At 41.0% G+C, this 19,334-nt stretch overlaps 1 protein-coding gene across 1 annotated transcript in view; it reads right to left on the bottom strand.

The window, feature by feature from the left end:
* Positions 1-12,459: 12,459 nt before the first annotated feature.
* stxbp3 (syntaxin binding protein 3) overlaps positions 12,460-19,334 on the bottom strand; it is a 67,881-nt gene continuing 61,006 nt past the window's right edge. Inside the window, exons 16-19 of the mRNA XM_033027962.1 lie at positions 19,223-19,321; positions 15,120-15,205; positions 13,753-13,901; positions 12,460-13,485 (exon numbers count right to left, since the gene is read on the bottom strand). Coding sequence (XP_032883853.1) covers positions 13,424-13,485; positions 13,753-13,901; positions 15,120-15,205; positions 19,223-19,321 — 396 coding nt within the window. The 3' untranslated portion in view covers positions 12,460-13,423. The remainder of the gene's footprint in view (positions 13,486-13,752; positions 13,902-15,119; positions 15,206-19,222; positions 19,322-19,334) is intronic.

The following is a 19,334-nucleotide window of genomic DNA, read 5'->3' as shown; positions in this document are numbered from 1 at the left end:
CGGGCTGCGTGGCCCACGGCGAGCAGGCAACGGAGCCTTGAGGGAGGCCGCAGGCGGGCGCGATCTGAGGACCGATCATGGTTTCCGCGAGGGGAAGCCCACCCACCCGCATGAAAGACGATCGGGTGGGGGAGACAGAGAGGAGCTGGTCCCCCGTGACGGCCAGAGATCGCCAGGTGAGATCGGGATCACAGGGAGGAAAAGGCATCACGATTCCCCGAATCGACGGAGGAAACGCAGGTCTCCATAGATGGCCTCTCCCAGAGGGAACAATGGCCACCATGGCCACCTTCCCACCACGCTGCCCCCCGCCCGCGTGGCGATAACTACTGCCGCCGCCATCATGTTCTAGAATTTCAAGGAGCCCAGCAGAGCGGGCAGCACGACCTGAGCAGCAGTTTAAAAAATGCTAAGTGACAAATTTAAAGAAGTGACAGTTAAGATGCCAAGAAGTACAGAAGACAGAACAGGGGTGACATCGCTCGTAGCGCAAGCAGCGAGACCATCTCGTTTATTTTATAAGTTATTTGAAATTTTGAACATTTTCATAAATAACCCGAGAAATAATGCATAAAATTGTCAGATAAGGCGATTTTTGGCATCATGGTGTCAATCTATATTGGAATATGTAAAACTTTCACTGCTAGCACGTTGTGTTTTCGAGGAGATGTGAAACGCACACGAACATCACACAAATAAATACACATCCAAGATCAGAGTTTTATAAGTATAAGAGATAAGATGTCCTGAAACGGAATAATGAAATTCTTACTTGCAGCATTACAACAGACATGTAAACATAGTACTCTTTAAAACCCATAATAAACAAAAAAAAGTGTTTTTTAATATAATAAGTACAATATATATATACACACAAGTAGACTGAGTGGTTCTTCCATTGCAGGAAGGATATGGAAGCTTTGGAGAAGGTGCAGAAGAGGTTTACCCAAATGATGCCTGGATTAAACGGTATTAGTTATAAGGAGAGTTTGGACAAACTTGGATTGGTGTCTCTGGAGTATCGGAGGCTATGGGTTGACCTGATAGAGTATACAAAATTATGAGATAGGGAGGACATTCAGAAAGTATTTTCCAGGGTCAAAGAATGACTTTAAGATGAAAGGCATAAAGTTCAAAGATGTGCAGGGCAAGATTTTTACACAAAGTGTGATGGTTGCTTGGAATGCGATGCTATGGTTAGTGGTTAAGGCAGATACGTCAGTCGTGTTTTTTTTTTGTTTTTGTTTTTTTTGGTCAAGACCTTTATTCAGACTGAAATTATGGAATCGGGTAGAGAGAAAAAAATAGAGAGATAAACTGACAAGGATTAAGAGTCTGTGAGAAAACAACATACACTCTTCTTTTTTTTTCCTAATGTATATTGACATGTTACAGTTCATATACAGCTTCTTATTATTTTTTTTTAATTTTAACAATAAAAAGGAGACAGAAAAAGAATAGAAAAGAAATAGAGAAGTGTGTGATATCAGAAAGTGAGAAAAGGAAAATGAGAAAATGAAGAGAAAAGAAGCAGAGGTAGAAAGCAGAAGAATAAAGGAGAGATAGCTATTTGTTATTCTTGACCACCATTCACCCAGTCCTGAAACGGATCATTTCTACGTTTGTGTTGCACCATATGCTTGTAAGAAGTCGACAAATGGAGACCAAATCCTTAGGAATTGGTCTACTTTGTCTGTTAGGAGGAATCGCATTTCTTCAAGATGTAAGGTTTCCAACATGTTTGAAATCCACATTTTAAGCGTTGGTATCGATGTATTTTTCCAAAATGTCAGTATAAGTTTTTTTGCCGTGATTAAACCATAATTAAGGAAAGATTTTTGAAACATATTCAATTTATTCTCGTCTTCCAGTAAATCAAATATAACCACTTCAGTGTTGGGATCAAGTTTTATCTTAAGTAATTTTGTGAAAATTTCAAAAATATCGCTCCAAAATTTGTGTAATTTTATACAAGAAACAAAAGTGTGTTATAGTGGCATTCTGAGATAAACATTTATCACAAATGGGGGAAGTATTTGGGTAGAATTTGTGCAATCTAGTTTTCGAGTAATATAATCTGTGGTCAGTCGTGTTTAAGTGGCTTTGATATGGACACCTGGATGTGCATGGAAAGAAGGGGTATAGATAATGTGGTGGCAGATCAAATTAGTTTAGCAACATCATGTACGACACAGACTGTTCCTGTGCTGTACTTTTCTGTGTTCTGTGTAACCAGGTCCTTTCATAGACGTCCTTCTTTCCAAACCCTCCCACCATTATTGCCGGCAGATAGGTGGAGCAAGTTACAAAGGCTTAGGGATGAAATGGAGACAAAAATGTGTCAGGTAAGGAAAGAAGTGGAGTAAAATGTATAGCAGGAGGAAGTAATATGATTAGAAGGGTAAATGGATGAGTCGAAGGAGAGCAATAAAAGAAAAATGTGGCTCGGGATGGTAGATGAGCGTGTCGAAGAAGGGAAAGGAGCAGGTGACTGAGATGGTGGGAGAAATGTGTGCACCTGGGTGGGAAATTGGAGACTTCAATGTGCAAGTGGGGACCACTGATCAGAGGAAAACGGTTAATAAAAAAGTAAATAAATGCGAGTTCATAAGTTAAAGGAGAAGAATTAGGCCATTCGGCCAATCGAGTCTACTCCACAATTCATTCATGACTGATTTCTGCCTCCTAATTCAATTTTCCTTCCTTTTTCTCAGTTAATAACAAAATTATAAATATAGTTTAATGTATTGCTCTGTGATGTTTAAATATTTATATTAATTAGGATGTTGATCTGTGAATTTTGCAATATTAATCCATGTATGGGATTCAAATTCCAATCTAAGTAATTCTTCCTTCCTACATGTTTTATGTTACCATAGAAAACCTAGAGCAAAATTAACTAGCATCACCAGTACTGATAAATTGAGGTTATTTCTTATGAATAACTGATTAATTAGAAGAACAAAGCATCCTTTAACAGTTTTAAAGTGAGAACAAGAACTGGAGAGGAAGAGGGGTGGTTGTGCATACATTTTTGAAGGTGGCAGTACAGGTGAGCAAAACAAAACTTAAGAGTTTGTTCCTGAATAAAATTCTAGGTCCATTTCTAAGGAACAAACTTTAGGAAGGCTTTGGAGGGAATTTTATAGGAATTTACAAGCATAGTTCCAGGGATGCGGCATTAGATTTTAGTGTATAAACCACACACTCAAAGCTAATGCCTCATCGCCGGAACCATGCTTGTAAATCTCTATAAAATGTCCTCCAAAGCCTCCCTAAAGCTTAGTTCTCACTTTAAAACTGTTAAAGGATGCTTTTTCTTCTAATTAATTAGTTTATCTGACTGTACCTTTCTGTTTCAAATTTCTTTTGCTCTTATCTCAAGTGCCAGTCTTAAACTAATTGTTGCCTTTTTTGTGCCATCACATACATTTCCTTGGTTATCTCCACTGCTCTTCTTTCCATGCTCATTTCCTATATTTTCAGTTCCAATAAAAGACCCTCAAACTGAAATATAATAATAATCATAATAATATATTTTATTGTCATTGCTCAGAGGTACAACGAGATTTGGTATGCAGCTTCCATCCGATGTAATAACTGAATTAACAAAAAATTTAGACACCTAGAGAAACAAGATTAAAAAAACCCAGTAAAACAGTATAAAGTGCAAATAGGTCTGTGCCGGGTCGATGTGCGACGTGAGGCTGCTCCGAATTGAATCGATCTGGAGAGCGCAAAGTGGATGCGCCACCATCTGAACCAAAAAACAACCAGGGGAAGAACGAATTGCTGTACACATCTGTCTTTGTAGCTGGGATCACAAATTGGATTGAATGCCCTCGTCTGCTCCTAATTGATTTGGGTTTGGTGTAGGTCTTGTAATCTGTCGAGCTGACCATTTAACATTTTGTAAAAACAGGTCAAACGGTGAGCTTCACGTCTGTCTTGGAGAGGGTTCCACCCCAGAGAATTCAGAAGTTTGGTGACACTCGCTTCTCTCTCATAGGTGTTAGTAACAAATCGAGCTGCCTGTCTTTGGACACGTTCGATGGAAGAAATGTTTTTATTTGTGTATGGGTCCCATGCTGCAACTGCGTAGTCCAAATGAGGTCTAACGAGGGTGAAGTATAGCTTCTCCTTGACAGAAGTTGAACAATGATGAAAGTTGCGCCTCAGAAAATTTAGGACACCTGTTGCTTTCACCGTTGCATGATGAGTCTGACCATTCCAACGCAGCTCCAACGCTTGCCTTCATTGCTAATGGCATTGAGGATACGAGTCAGGAAGTCATGATGCAACTCTACAACCACATTTGGAGTAATGTGTGCAGTTCTGGTCGACCCATTACAGGACGGATGTAGAGGCTTTGGAGAGGGTGCAAAGATGTTTACCATGTTGCTGCCTGGATTAGACGATTTCAGCTACAAGGAGAGGTTGATAAACTTGGATTGTTTTCTATGGAATATAAGAGGTTGAGGGGAGACTTGATAGAAGTATATAAAATTATGAGAGGCATGGGCAGGGTAGATAGTACCTTTTTCCCAGGCTAGAAATGGCTAACATTAGATGGCACAGCTATAAAATGAGAAGGGGATAGTTTAATGGGGATGTGCGGGGCAAGCATTTTTTACACAGTGATTGGGGCCTGGAACGCATTGCCAAGGCTGGTGGTGGAGGCAGATTCGATAGTGGTATGGATGTGCAAGCAATAGAGGAATGTGGATCATGTACAGGAAGATGAGATTAGTTTAACTTGGCATCATATTTGGCACAAACATTGTGGGCCGAAGGATCTGTTTCTGTGCTGTACTGTTTTCTATGGACCGCAGCTGATATTTAACCTTGGTGGCATTATCTTGCGTTACCCTACATCCTGAAGAGCGGGAAATGATCGGGCTAATTCTTTTTGAGTCGGCACATATTCATTGGGCTAAGTCTTTTATCTATTGTGCCATACTATTCAATGATTAGAATTGTGATTATTATACATTGATGCTATAAACATGACAAATATTATGATAGGCATTACAGAAGGGCAAGACTTAATATCCATTTACATTTTCAAAGTTTGAAAAAATTGCATCGTAATTACAAAGACTGACCAGTGGATGGTGCAGAAATATTGTCCTCACACAAGACTGTCAGATATATCTGTCTGAAAGTAGACTACATTGATTTATGTACAAATGTACATATTATGTCGTAGTCATGCAAACTTTAAAAGGGAAAAAAATGTATTGTTACTTTAAAATGACGCAAGAAAATGCCAGAATCATTCAAAGATTTTAAAAGTCCTTTAACCAAATGAAATCTATTATTTTATAGATGAATGGTATCAAAATTCTAACTTATTAAGTTACTGAATCATCTCATCCAGCCCTAAGGAATTTTTGTAACCAAATCAGCTTGACTTCTAACAATAGTTTATAATTAATGAAAATAATATTACCTGTAATTATATTCAAATACGTGTTTAGTCAAATCAACACAATAATATTTGGTATTTTAATATCTCTTAACAGTTATCAGATTTCTGTAATCTTTTAGATACCCATCATGAATTGAATGCAGCTATTCATGAGACTAATAATTCAGTTGCCAATAGAGTTTATAGTGACCCATCCCACTTGTGCAATGGATTAAAAAATAACTAGGCCAGGAGATGATTCTAATTATCACTTTTGAACTCTGATATTATATTTCCATGTCAACAACAGCCTTTGGACATTTAATCATACTCTCATTCTAAAAGAGAGACCCATTTTACACAGTGTCATTGCACATTGTGGGTTGCATTCCATTATTTTAAATGAAAAGCCAAAGTAACATTGTAAATGGTTTCACTGCAACTTGTTCAATATAAAAATGAATGAAATTTGCTCATTTCTTTGTGATATCATGAAATAATGGACGATCAAATGAACCAGACAATTGAACACCTACAAGACGATATTATCCGGTTGTTCCAGTATAGTTTCATGGTGCAATCCACCTGCATCATTCGCAGTTACAAACTATAACAAGTGGAAGGAGGAAAAGTTAGTCAGAGTTCTTATCCCAATTCTTATCTTGTGATCGGTTGCCATCATTCCAGGAGAATGTACATGTTTTAAATGCAAGTTTGTGCATATAAACTATTTGGGGTGGCAGTGGCACCAGAATCCCAGGGTTAATTCTAACGTCAGGTTTTTTCTGTGTGGGGTTACTATGTTTTCCCTGTGCTCATGAGGGTTTCTTCGGGCCGCTCTGGTTTCCTCCCAGAGCCCAAAGACATGCAGAAAACGATCCTTGCAGATCATCTTCAGCCCAAGTTCCAGAAGTCTGGGGAGTGACTAATGTTGGGCAGCAAGAACAAGCCAAGAAACTACAGGTCGGCGAGCTGATGTTAGTGGTGGGAAAGTTGTTGAAGGATATTCTTAGGGACAGGATCTGCCAGCATTTGAAGACACATGAAACTGTAGATGCTGGAATCTTGAGCAAAATACAAAGTGCTAGAGGAACTAAGCGAGTCAGGCAGTATCTGCAGAGGGTTGACACAAAATGCTGCAGTAATTCAGCAGGTCAAGCAGCATCTCTGGAGAAAATGAATAGGTGATGTTTCGGGTCAGAACCTTTGTTCAGACTGAAATATAGAGAAGGCCAGAATAAAGCAGGGCCGGCAACAGATGACCCATTGTTGGCTGGGGAAAGATGTGCTTATGACAAGGAAACAAGGATACAAACAGTGGAACTAGTAGGATGACTAGGGTGGGGGAGGGGGGGAGAAAGGAATGCCAGAGTTACTTGAAATTAAAGAATTCAGCATTCATACCGCTGGGTTGTAAGCTGCCCAAGCGAAATACGAGGTGCTGTTCTTCCAATTTGTGTGTGACCTGACTGACATTCGAGGAAGCCCAGGATAGAAAGTTCAGTTTGGGAATGGGAGGGGAATTAAAATGCTTGGCAATTGGGAGATCATGTAGGCCAAGGTGGACTGAGCGTAAGTGTTTAGTGAAAAGATCGACAAGTCTAAGTTTGGTCTCGCCCATATATAGGACCCCACACCAGATACAGTAGATGAGGTTGGAGGAGGTGCAAGTAAACCTCTGCCTCATCTGAAAGAACTGTCGGGGTCCCTGGATGAAGTTGAGGGAGGAGGTATAAGGACAGGTATTGGCTCTCCTCGAGTTACAGGGGAAAGTACCTGGGGAGGGGGCAGTTTGGGATGAGTGAACCAGAGAGTTGCAGAAAGCAGAAAAGGATGGATTTGGGAAGATATGATTAGTGATAGGATCCCGTTGGAGGATGATGTGTGGTATGTGATGGCTGATGGGGTGAAAGGTGATGACTGGGGAGAGGGGGAGCAAGAACAGAACTACAGGATACAGAGGAGACAAGCGCAAGGGGCTCCTATGATAGAAGGATGCAGGAGGTAGCCCCGATGCAGCCATCAATGTCGTGGAGATAGAGTTGGGGGATGAGCCAATAGATGATTTCAGTGGGGCAGGAGCAGCCAGAAACAATCAATCTGTTGTCAAAGTCTCGATCCGTAATAAGAAGAACTCTAATCATTAACCATCAGCAGTGGTTTATTTTACTTGCGCAGAGAAGACAACTCAAAATATACAAAGGTTAATTAGTTCAATGGTGATGTACAAAGGTTAAGCAGATTAAATTGTTAATCATCAGGTCTGCATGTAATACACAAGGAGACCACTTTTGATGAAGTACGGAGGTTAAGTAAATCAATGTGTTAATCACATTGCTGAGTTTGCCCCTGCTAGCAAAGTGGGCAAGTATCTCATAAGGCTTTACAATACTAATGGATTTCGACACTGTCCGGGCAGATCTGCTTATGGATTTTTGGGGCGAAAGTAAAAGCAGGCCATGCGGGGCTAGGTAACGATGAGGTTGGATGTTATGCAACACTTTCTGAGAAATGAAAGGTGGTTTTACATTATTACTGTTCTCAGACCAACCAGAAACTGAGCCTCCGATAGCTTGTCTTTAAGCTTTCCTTCTCCTGATATGAAAATGATTCATCCACCCTGAATTATCTTCAAACTTTGCTGCAATACAAAGTTCAATCATAATCATAATTTATTAGCCAAGTATGTTTTGCAACATACGAGGAATTTAGTTTGCCACAGTCATACCAAAAAAATCAACAACTACATAAGAATTTGACATAAACACCCAACACAGCGGCTCCTCCCCATTCCCCACTGTGATGGAAGGCAATAAAGTCTTATCTCCTTTCCTGCTTTTCTCCTGTGATCGCGGCAGTCGAACCATCCGCAGTTGGGGCGATCGAAGTTCCCGCAGCCGGCGATCGAAGCTCCCGCGTCGGGGCGGGCGAAACTCCTGCGGCCTGGAGCTCCTAAAGTCAGTCTCTAACCAGGGATCGCGAGCTCCATGTTGTTAAAGTCCGCAGGCTCCCGAGGTCGATCCCTGTCAAAAGGATCGCAAGCTCCACGATGTTAGGTCCCGCAGGCTCCCACAATTGGAGCTCCGAGGTCCCAGCAAGAGGCTGCCAACTCCACGATGTTAGGCCGCAGTGCAGATGGAGAGACGACACGGTAAAAGTCGCATCTCCTTCGAGGAAAGAGATTTAAAAAAGTTTCCCTCACAAAATACAAAACTAAAGATAAACTAAAGCACACATTTTACAACAGACTAAAAACGCAAAGAAGGAAAGAGATGAGACAGATCGTACGGCGCCTCCCTGGTGCATTGGAATTAAATATCAAACATGTTGTATTATGTAATGTAATGGTTACCAGACTGTCAGCTAAATTAGAGTTGTCAACTGACAGCCAAATGAATGCTTTCCAGCTAAATTAACAGTACCACATGTCATACAAGCAGGCTCGCTTAGGAATAAACAAGTGGGTGTTTGGGAAAATGCTTGGGATACCCTGGAAGAACCAGTTGATCATGAGATAAACCTTTTCAGAGACATCTGAAACTAGCTCGACACCTGTTGCGGCAAAAAAAATCTTGTTTTTGACAATATGGAGGATAGCTGATTTAAAATATAGTCAACTGTTCTTAGATTAGGGTGGAAGCTAGGGGTTTTAGCTACAAAAATGCCTATCGCACATGAGCTTACAGGACTCCACCTAGCTTTCAGAATGGCACTGGGGCACACAGGTTCTTTGAACTTTTTAACAGTTCCCAACAAGCTTTGGATGTTAAAGCCTTCGAGGCTTAAACGCGTGTGAGATTTAGTGTTTATTTGCTACTTACTGTTCTTTATATTGTTGTTTATTTGTGATTTTATTGTTGCATTAACTGAGCTTTTTAATTGTTATCTTTTCATTGCTTGGCTGTTGCTTTAATAAATTTTCTTTAATAAAATTGATACCGTCTGAGTCTTCTTCCTCCATCATTGATCCAAATCCTCAAACCTAGCTTATGTTTCATTACATTTTGCAGTAGTCAGCAGGATTCAATGAAAATGTGGAGAAAGAAGGTGAAACCCGAGATCGCTCCGGTTCCAGAGTGGGAAGACAACCCTGAAGGATTCGACAGCTTGACTAATGTAATGGATAGATGGGGATCACCTCACTATTGGAAGAGAGAGTTAAAGGATCAGCCAGAAAAGTTGCCAAACTTCATCATAAAAAGCTTAGAGAAAACTGGGGCAGCATGGTGGCGCAGCGGTAGAGTTACTGCCTTACACCAGAGACCCAGTTTCGACCCTGACTACGGGAGCTGTCTGTACTGAGTTTGTATTTTCTCCCCGTGAGTGCGTGGGGTTTCTACGGAAGCCCCGTTTTCCTCCCACACTCCAAAGGCGTACATTTGTAGAGTTAATTGGCTTGGTCAAATTGTCCCTAGTGTGTGTAGGATAGTGTTAGTGTGCGGGGATCGCTGGTTGGCATGGATCACGTGGGCTGAAGGGCCTGTTTTCATGTGGTGTCTCCAAACTAAATTAAAGGAAGTGGGTTTCCCCATGAAGAAAAAGGGCCTCCCATATGTGGGATGGATATTTGCTACTGAGCTGAAACAGCAGTGTGTCGCAAACAAAAACCTTAAGTCTGAAATTGAAAGAATGAAAAGGGAGTGAGACGCCCAAACTGAAGGATCGAAAAAGCTGTTAGCTGCCTTGGAAAAAAACTGTGAGACCTTGACTAAGACAGCCAGGGCTACACAGGAACAGACAAAAAAGGTGGAATTGAAACAAAATTAATCCCCATTGTTGGTTAGCCACTATCAGCGAAACAAATTAAATAAGGATTGGTGAGTGGGCCCAGCAAAACCACATGCTATGTTATCACAAGGTGACAGGGACCCTAACCACTGGGTTGGGGATATTTGTCAAAGTCAAGGGGTGGGAAAGTATTGGTACACTACCCAAACAACCCTCCGCAATATTTCATGTGATAGGAGCAGAATTAGGCCATTCGGCCCATCAAATCTACTCTGCCATTCAATCATGACTGATCTATTTTTCCCTCTCAACCCCACTCTCCTGCCTTCTCACCATAACCCCTGACAATGGCTGAAATTCTTGTGCATAGGCAAGATAATCCATTTTGGGACAATACAGGAACAGTCAGTGCCAGTTTCTGCAGATTAGAAAAAACATATGCAGCACGAATAAGATATTTAGCTGAGAATAAGGGCAGATGTTACCTTGTTTTTCAGCAAAGCTGTGGGTGGCAGATGTTGGTGCACATGTTCACGATCAGCAGATAGGATACCAATCTTCTGTAATGGACATATGTTTATGGGACTGATGGGAATTGTGAAGGAAAAGAACTGAACATTCCACTGTTCAGGCTTGTGCTTGTATACTCAGTAACATAAAGTTAGATGGACGCCCTGGACAGACAAGGGGTGGAATGCAAAGTAACACATTGTTTAATGGAGAGAATGGGTATGGAGAGAAGGCAGGTACAGGATACTGAAGGTACACAAAAATGCTGGAGAAACTCAGCGGGTGCAGCAGCATCTATGGAGCGAAGGAAATAGGCGACGTTTCGGACTGAAACCCTTCTTCAGACAGGATACTGAGTTGGATGATCAGCCATGATCATATTGAATGGCGGTGCAGGCTCGAAGAGCCGAATGGCCTACTCCTGCACCTATTTTCTATGTTAAGCTACTATAAAATGAATATAGCTAACAGCTAGATGCATGCTTTTCAACTAAATTAATAACCATTGTAAATATGTCACACAAGCAGGCTTGCTTAGAAAAAAAACAATGAGACGTTTGAGAAAGTGCTGGGGCTAACTTAGAAGAACCATCAAAATTTACTGGATTTACCTTGCACTAAACATTATTCCCATAACATGTATCTGTACACTGTGAATGTCTTGATTGTAATCATGTATTGTGTTTCAGCTGGCCGGTAAGCACGCAACAAAAGCTTTTCACTGTACCTCGGCACACGTGACAATAAACTCAACTAAGCAGTAAATTATGAGGCTATTTGCAAGGTCACCGGGATAAACGTTTATCTTGTCAGAGACAACCGAGACTAGCCTGGCACCTGTTGTGACAAATAATTATTGTTTCGACACTAAGGAGGGCAGCTGGTTTTAAAACATAGACAACTGTTGTTCTTAAGATTAGGGTTAAGCTTGGGCTTTCAGGTATTAAAATGCCGATTACACATAAGATCACCAGACATCACCTCGGGCTGAGCTTCTGGAGCAGCATCAGGGCACACATGTTCTTGGAAAGATCTCCAATTCAAGCTTCTAAATGGAGTTCACAACAAGCTTTGGAAGTTACGGCTTTGGAAGCTGAAACACGTGTGGGATTCTGATTTTATTAACCAATTTCTGCTGCATTTACGATGTTTGTGTCATAGTTTCTTTGTGTCTTTATTGTTGCTTCAACTAAAGTTGTATTGCTATTCTATTTTTATTTTCTCGTTGCATGGTTGTTGCTTTAATGTTACCTTAATACAAGCTTGTGCTTTAAATGTTATATTAGTCATAAAGTGATACAGTGTGGAAACTGGCCCTTAGGCCCAACTTGCCCACTCCGGCCAACATGTCCCAGCTACACTAGTCCCACCTGCCTGCCTTTGGTCCATATCCCTCCAAACTTGTCCTATCCATGTACCTGTCTACTGTTTCTTAAATGTTGGGATTGTCCCTGCCTCAACTACTTCCTCTATTGTCCAAGTGTTCTTCCTTCATCATTGATCCGAATCCAAAACCTGTTAGTATTCTGTTACATCCCTGGAGCAATATTAAGCTCACCAATGTACTTTGTTATGCTGTTTAATTAATATTCTGGTTCAACAAAAAGTACCCTCTTGAAGCACCTCAAGTATTTGAAAATAGACTCAAGCATTCTAAGTTTGTTCAAATTTTCAAGTGTGTACACCATTGCAAAACACAGTTCCCTCATTGTAATTTTTCATTTGTAGACAAAAGTGCCGGAGAAACTCAGCGGGTGCAGCAGCATTTATGGAGCGAAGGAAATAGGCAACGTTTCGGGCCGAAACCCTTCTTCAGACTGATTTTCATTTATTAGCTTATTCAAAGATATATAGTAGATACAACATATTTTAGACTCTGCTTGGTATTTGGCACCCTGTATAACAAAATGCTGAAAACTTTTTAATTACTAACATTTCACTGCTAAACAAAAACATGGCAGTTATGACAGGCCTGTGCAAATAGTTCCTATGCATCTCCTCACTCATTAATTTGGATATACACATGAGTCACATTGGCCCAGCTCAGGAAAAGAAAAACACACAAATTGGTGGCACTTTACTGGATGAGCAGCTGAAGGACGAGATTTGCGTTGTGTTGTACAAAATCATAAAGGCATAGGTTTTAGGTACTATTGCGGCATTATTCTGCTGTTGCACTGAAGTAGTATTACACATTGCAACCAAACTTTTTAATGCGTTAAATCTGTGTGATTTAAATCATTTACAAAATGTCTACTGATTTAATCCAAAATACATTTTTTTAGACGTTAAAACCCTGCATTAGCATTTACATTTCAATATTAGATAGAATGTATCTTTTCACAACTATGTTTTAAATTTAACAATTTTATTCAAATCCTATGTTGACATATATTATGGACAATATATTCAAAATATGGCTGTAAAATGTACAAGGCCTACAACCAACATTCATTTTAGAAAAGACTTGCATATTGTCATCATTTGAAAAAAAAATACGCAGGCGTTACTAATACCTGTAGTAACAAATTATGATCAGTACAATATCCTCGTTGATTTACAGGCAGAAAACTAGAAATATTTTTGCCAATATTGACCCTTTCAAAACATTCATTTGCAGTATTAATATTGCAATTGTGTTAGATTTCACTGGGTTGTTCAATACAAGCCGTGTACTTCATTTAGCAAAGGTTGACTGCAGGGAGATTAAGTTCTTGTTGTTTATGTTAAATGAGATCAATACAAGTGGCTGTCTTTAATCCGTATATGGTTCTTTTACTTGTTCAGTTTCTTCAGATCGTCTAGTAATCTTGTGGGTGTAAGAATATGAGTTGAACCTGGACGATGTATAAGTAAAACATATTCACTAACACTGAATGTGATATATTATATATACAGGTACTATAAATCCTCTGATTTTAATACATTATCATACTTTACTTAGGCCAAGATTAGTCCTGAACATATATTCAAAATGCATTTAACATTTAAATTAGGTCACCATAAATTAGGCATAAAAGATACAATAATTTGGTCAACATTTGAATAAATCCCACATTTACATGGTTGAATTGCTGTTGAATAAGAGATTCCAAAGTACTTACCAATAATGACCTCACAACATTTACTGGCTTTAGAAACTTCATAAGCACAGCGCATTTCTGAATATGTTATACCTCCTATTATGAATATAATTAGTTTTAAACCACCTCTGCGGTCATCTGGGAGATTGCTTTTGTTCCCCTGTCGAGCACTAAACGGGAGATATGAGTCAATAACTTGTGCCTGAGTCTTGACAATCAGAAGAAATTAATTAGAAAGAGCTCCCAATTATAACAGTCTAAATGTAAAACTCTTACATGTACTGTGCACAAAAATCTCAAAGGCCTAATGAGATACTCAAGTCCAGATATTACCACACATAAATGATTTATTTATTTCCTTTTTGCTCAATAAAATATGCTAAGAAATGGAAATTCAGCTCTGCAAAGGGCAGTATAAATAATATTTCAATTGTTACTACACTGAAGAGGCACTGTAACGACGGAGCTGCATTCAAGTTTAAACTCCCCCGAGTAACACCAGCTACCACCATCATCATCCTTGCAGGAACGACAGGCAGAGAGAAGTTCATGAAGATGGGGATAATGTTGGGCTGAAGTTTTTTTATTCAATATAAGGAGTATTGTGGGAAAAGTTGATGAACTTAGAGCTTGGATCAGTGTTTGGAACTATGATGTTGTGGCCATTACGGAAACAAGGACGTGCTGGCTCTGGAGAGGGTCCAGAACAGGTTTACAAGAATGATCCCAGGAATGAGTAGGTTAACCTATGATGAGCGTTTGTCGGCACTGGGCCTGTACTCGCCGGAGTTTAGAAGAATGAGGGGTATTGAAACATACAGAATAGTGAAAGGCCTGGATAGAGTGGATGTGGAGAGGATGTTTCCACTAGTGGGAGAGTCTAGGACTAGAGGTCATAGCCTCAGAATTAAAGGACATTCTTTATGAAGGCGATGAGGAGAAATTTCTTTAGTCCGTGGGCGGTGAATCTGTGGAATTCTTTGCCACAGAAGGCTGTGGAGGTCAAGTCAGTGAATATTTTTAAGGCAGAGATAGATAGATTTTTGATTAGTACAGGTGTCACAGGTTATGGAGAGAATGCAGGAGAATGGGGTGAGGAGGGAAAGATAGATCAGATATCACATGGTCCACACTGACCAACGATCCCCACACGTTAACACTATCTACATACACTAGGGACAATATTACATTTTTATTCCAAGCTTTGCACAGAATACGAAGATCTCAGAGAAAACCCACGCAAATCACGGGGAGAACGTACAAAACTCCGTACGGACAAGTCCCCGAAGTCAGGATCGAACCCGGGACACGGGGCTCTAGCGCTGAGAGACAATAGCTCTACCGCTGTGCCACCATGCCGCCCATAGTAGATTTGAAGTAAAGTATACCTTACAGCTCCTGAGCCATTCCAAGCAGCACTGCAGCCAGAGCAGTGAGGCCAATCATGGGAATCAAGCTTGTTGGCAATGGAATCCTGCACACAAAAAACAGCACAAATACTGTTATAACATGAACATAACAAGGTTTCATGCTCTTAAATGTAAAACAAATACTGAAATAGGCATTAATAACTACCATATTAGTTAGATACAGCAGAAATTTAACTTGTTTGATAAGTATTAAATTCGAGGAACAGCACCTCTTATTTTGCTTGGGCAGCTTACAACCCAGCGGTATAACTATTGATTTCAAGTAACCCTTGCTTTCCTTCTCTCCGTCCTTCCCCCACCCTGGTTATCGGACTAGTTTCACTGTCCTTCTGACTAAATTTACTGTTTGTAAGCCTCATTGTCACCTTCCCCTTAGCTAACTATGAACCATTCTACATTCCCCTATCATTGTTTGCTTTGAAGATCGTTTTCACACCTTACCCGTCCATATCTCTAGACTCCCTCTCCACTGACTCAGTGCCACTGTGGTAGAGTCACTGGCTTACAGCATCAGAGACCCGGGTTCGATACTGATAATGGGTGCTGTCTATACGGAGTTCGTACGTCCTCCATGTGACCACGTGGGTTTTCTCTGGGTGCTCCGGTTTCCTCCCACATTCCAAATACGTGCAGGTTTGTAGGTTCATTGGCTTCTGTAAATTGTTCCCAATATGTAGGCTAGAACTACTGCGAATGGGTGATCGCTGGTCGGCGCAGACTCAGTGGGCCGAAGGGCCTGTTTCCACGCTGTTTTTCTAAAACTATGAACCTTTTTCCCCCATCAGCCCCTGTCCCATGAGGCAGAAGATACAAAAGCTTGAAAGCATGCACCATCAGATTCAGGAACAGCTTCTTCACTGCCATCAGACTACTGAACCATCCTCCCACAAGCTAGGGTGTAGTCCCAATCTTCCAACCGATCTCATTGTGGGCTTTGGATGTTTTTCCCTGTAACTGTCCTGCTATAATGACATAATACTATATTCCGCACACTGGTATTTTTCTCTTTGCACTAGCCATTGTACTTATGCGGGTTAAACATCAGTATGAAATAGTTTTATTTCATTTGACTGGATAGCATGCATTCAAAATCTTAGCACTGTAGATTGGTGACAATAAAAAACAAATATCTTCTTCCCGTTCCCCCCTCCCCACCCCCACATCAGTCTGAAGAAGAGTCTAGACTAAAACGTCACCTATTCTGTCGCTTCATAGATGCTGCCTCACCCGCTGAGTTTCTCAAGCATTTTTGTCTACCTTAAACAAATACCAATATCACTGACAGTCAGTCATAGAGTGATATGATATAGTGTGGAAACTGGCCCTTCGGCCCAACTTGCCCACACCGGCAAACATGTCCCAGCTACACTAGTCCCACCTGCCTGCATTTGGTCCATATCCCTCCAAACCTGTCCTATCCATGTAACTGTCCAACTGTTTCTTAAATGTTGGGACAGTCCCTGCCTCAACCTCCTCTCTGGCAGCTTGTTCCATACTCCCACCACCTTTTGTGTGAAAAAGGTACCCCCTCAGATTCCTATTAAATCTTTTCCACCTCACCTTAAACCTAAGTCCTCTAGTCCCCGATTCACCTACTCTGGGCAGCGACTCTGTGCATCGAAACAGTCCTCAACAATGCCTGCACTCATCATGCCAGCCTCTGAATCCCACATTTCAGCAAAGAACTGTTGCACCACCAGTAACTTTCAAAAGAGATTTTGAATCAAAAGATTTTGAGCCTTTCATTCAACATTTGTGAAATTATATTATTCTAAATTAATTTCCTATTCCTAAAAAATTAATACCAATAATATAGTTAACAACGCCTTTAACCAAAGAGACAATCTTACACTACAAGAAAGAGTTTTACTGGCAATTATTCCTGATAATGTTCCCCGCAATATTCCCTGTAACAAGTAGTCAAAGGTGGGCTATTGAGTATAAGAGTCAAAAAGGACATGTTGCAGTACTTTGGTTAGGCTGCATTTAGAATACAGTGCACAGTTCTGTTTGCCCCATTATAGGATGGTTGTGGAAGTTTTGGGGAGCGTACAGAAAAGGTTTACCATAATGCTGCCCAGATTGGAGGGTATTAATAATAAGGAGAAATTGGATTGTTTTCTGTGGAAGTTTGGAGGTTGAGGGTAAACCTGACAGAAAAATATAAAATTATTAGAGGCATAAATAGGGCAGACATGCAGACAGCCGAGATAAGTTTAACTTAGCATCATGGTCGGCATGGATATTGTTCCTGTGCTCTACAGGTCTATGTTTTATGTTCTATGTTCTATCATAGGTCCTTGGCTCGAATTCCCATGAAAGTCTCCATTCTAGAACCCAGGTGTGGAGTAGTGTTTTGGGGTCTGCGGGTTAAACAAAAAATAGAACTTCACTCTTTCTCATAGAATTACATTCATTGCAACCTTTCTTTTGGAAATTGCCTGTATTCATCCCATCCTTAACAGAAGCTATTTCTCCTATCAGTTGGCAAGACTGATTTTTTAACACAGAGTTGGCAAGACTGAAAACATTTTTCACACAGAGAGTGGTGAATCTCTGGAATTCTCTGCCACAGAAGGTAGTTGAGGCCAGTTCATTGGCTATATTTAAGATGGAGTTAGATGTGGCCCTTGTGGCTAAAGGGATCAGGGGGTGTGGAGAGAAAGCAGGTACAGGATACTGAGTTGGATGATCAGCCATGATCATATTGAATGGCGGTGCAGGCATGAAGGGCCGAATGGCCTACTCCTGCACCTATTTTCTATGTTTCTATAAGACCTTAACAGCATTGATGCGGCGGGATCATGGAATCTAAAGTTCATAGCTCACTACAGATGACAATACAAGTAGACAGGGTGGTAAAGAAGGTATTGTAGTATGTTTGCCTTCATTGCTAGGGGCATGGAGTACAAGAGTCAGGAAGTCATGATGCAGCGCTGTAGGACTTTGGTTAGGCTGTATTTGGAATATTGTGTTTGGTCTCTGGTCAGCCCATTACAGGAAAGATGTGGAAGCTTTGGAGAAGGTGCACTTGATTGGGAAGTTTACTGCAATGCTGCCTGGATTAGAGGGGTTCAGCTGCAGGGAGAGGCTGGATAGATTTGGATTGTTTTCTCCGCAACGTTGGAGTTTGAGGGGACACTTGATAGATGTATACAAAATTATGAGCGGCATAGATAGGGTGGACGGTCGGAATCTTTTCTCAGGGTGGAAATGTCCAACACTAGAGCGTATAGCTACAAGGATAGAGGGGGAAAGTTTAATGAAGGTAGACAAAAGTGCTGGAGAAACTCAGCGGGTGCAGCAGCATCTATGGAGCAAAGGAAATAGGCAACGTTTCGGGCCGAAACCCTTCTTCAGACAGTTTAATGAAGATGTGCGGGGCAAGTTTTTTCATAGGGTGGTGGGGGCCTGGAACACATTGCCAGGGGTAGTGATGGCGGCTGATACTATAGCGGCATTTGTGAGGCTTTTGGACAAGTACATGGAAATGCAGGGATTTATGGATATGGATCACGTGCAGGCAGATGAGATCTGTTCAGCTAGGCATCATGTTCAGCACCAACAAGGTGTGTCGAAGGGTCCGTTCCTGTGCTGTACTGTTCTATTGGACAGGCAGTGATTCTGTGGCAGCAAAAGAGACTCCAGGATGGCGTACTGGAGCCAGGGTTCAGGATATCTTGGTGTAGCTGCAGGACATTCTTGGGGTGGAGGGTAAACAGCTGGAGGTTGGTGTGCACATTGGAACAAGTGGCATGGGTAAGAAAAGGGATGAGGGCCTGCAGAGTGAATACAGAGTTAAGCAAAAGAACTGTGCAGCAAGGAACTGCAGATGTTGGTTTAAAATGAAGGTAGACACAAAATGCTGGAGTAACTCAGCAGGACACGCATCATCTCTGGAGAGAAGGAATGGGTGACGTTTCGGGTCAAGATCTTCTTCAGGCTCTTTCTATAAGCAAAAGAACTGTTGGTTTAAGTTGCATTTATTTCAATATGAGAGGCCTGACAGGTAAGATAAATGAACTCTGGGTATAAAAATATAGCTAATGGGTTAACATTACCTCCATGATATCTTTAATAATTGGAGTCCACCTGGAAAGGTCGAAACTTTCCTCTGCACTGCGATCCTTCCGCACAGGTTTACGTTGCTGGGTACCAGACTGAAAGTACAAT

This window comes from Amblyraja radiata, chromosome 10, assembly GCF_010909765.2.
Source record: "Amblyraja radiata isolate CabotCenter1 chromosome 10, sAmbRad1.1.pri, whole genome shotgun sequence".
In the NCBI taxonomy this organism is placed as follows: Eukaryota; Metazoa; Chordata; class Chondrichthyes; order Rajiformes; family Rajidae; genus Amblyraja; species Amblyraja radiata.
Note: the sequence above shows the minus strand (reverse complement) of the source record. Positions and strands in the feature narration are given on the sequence as shown.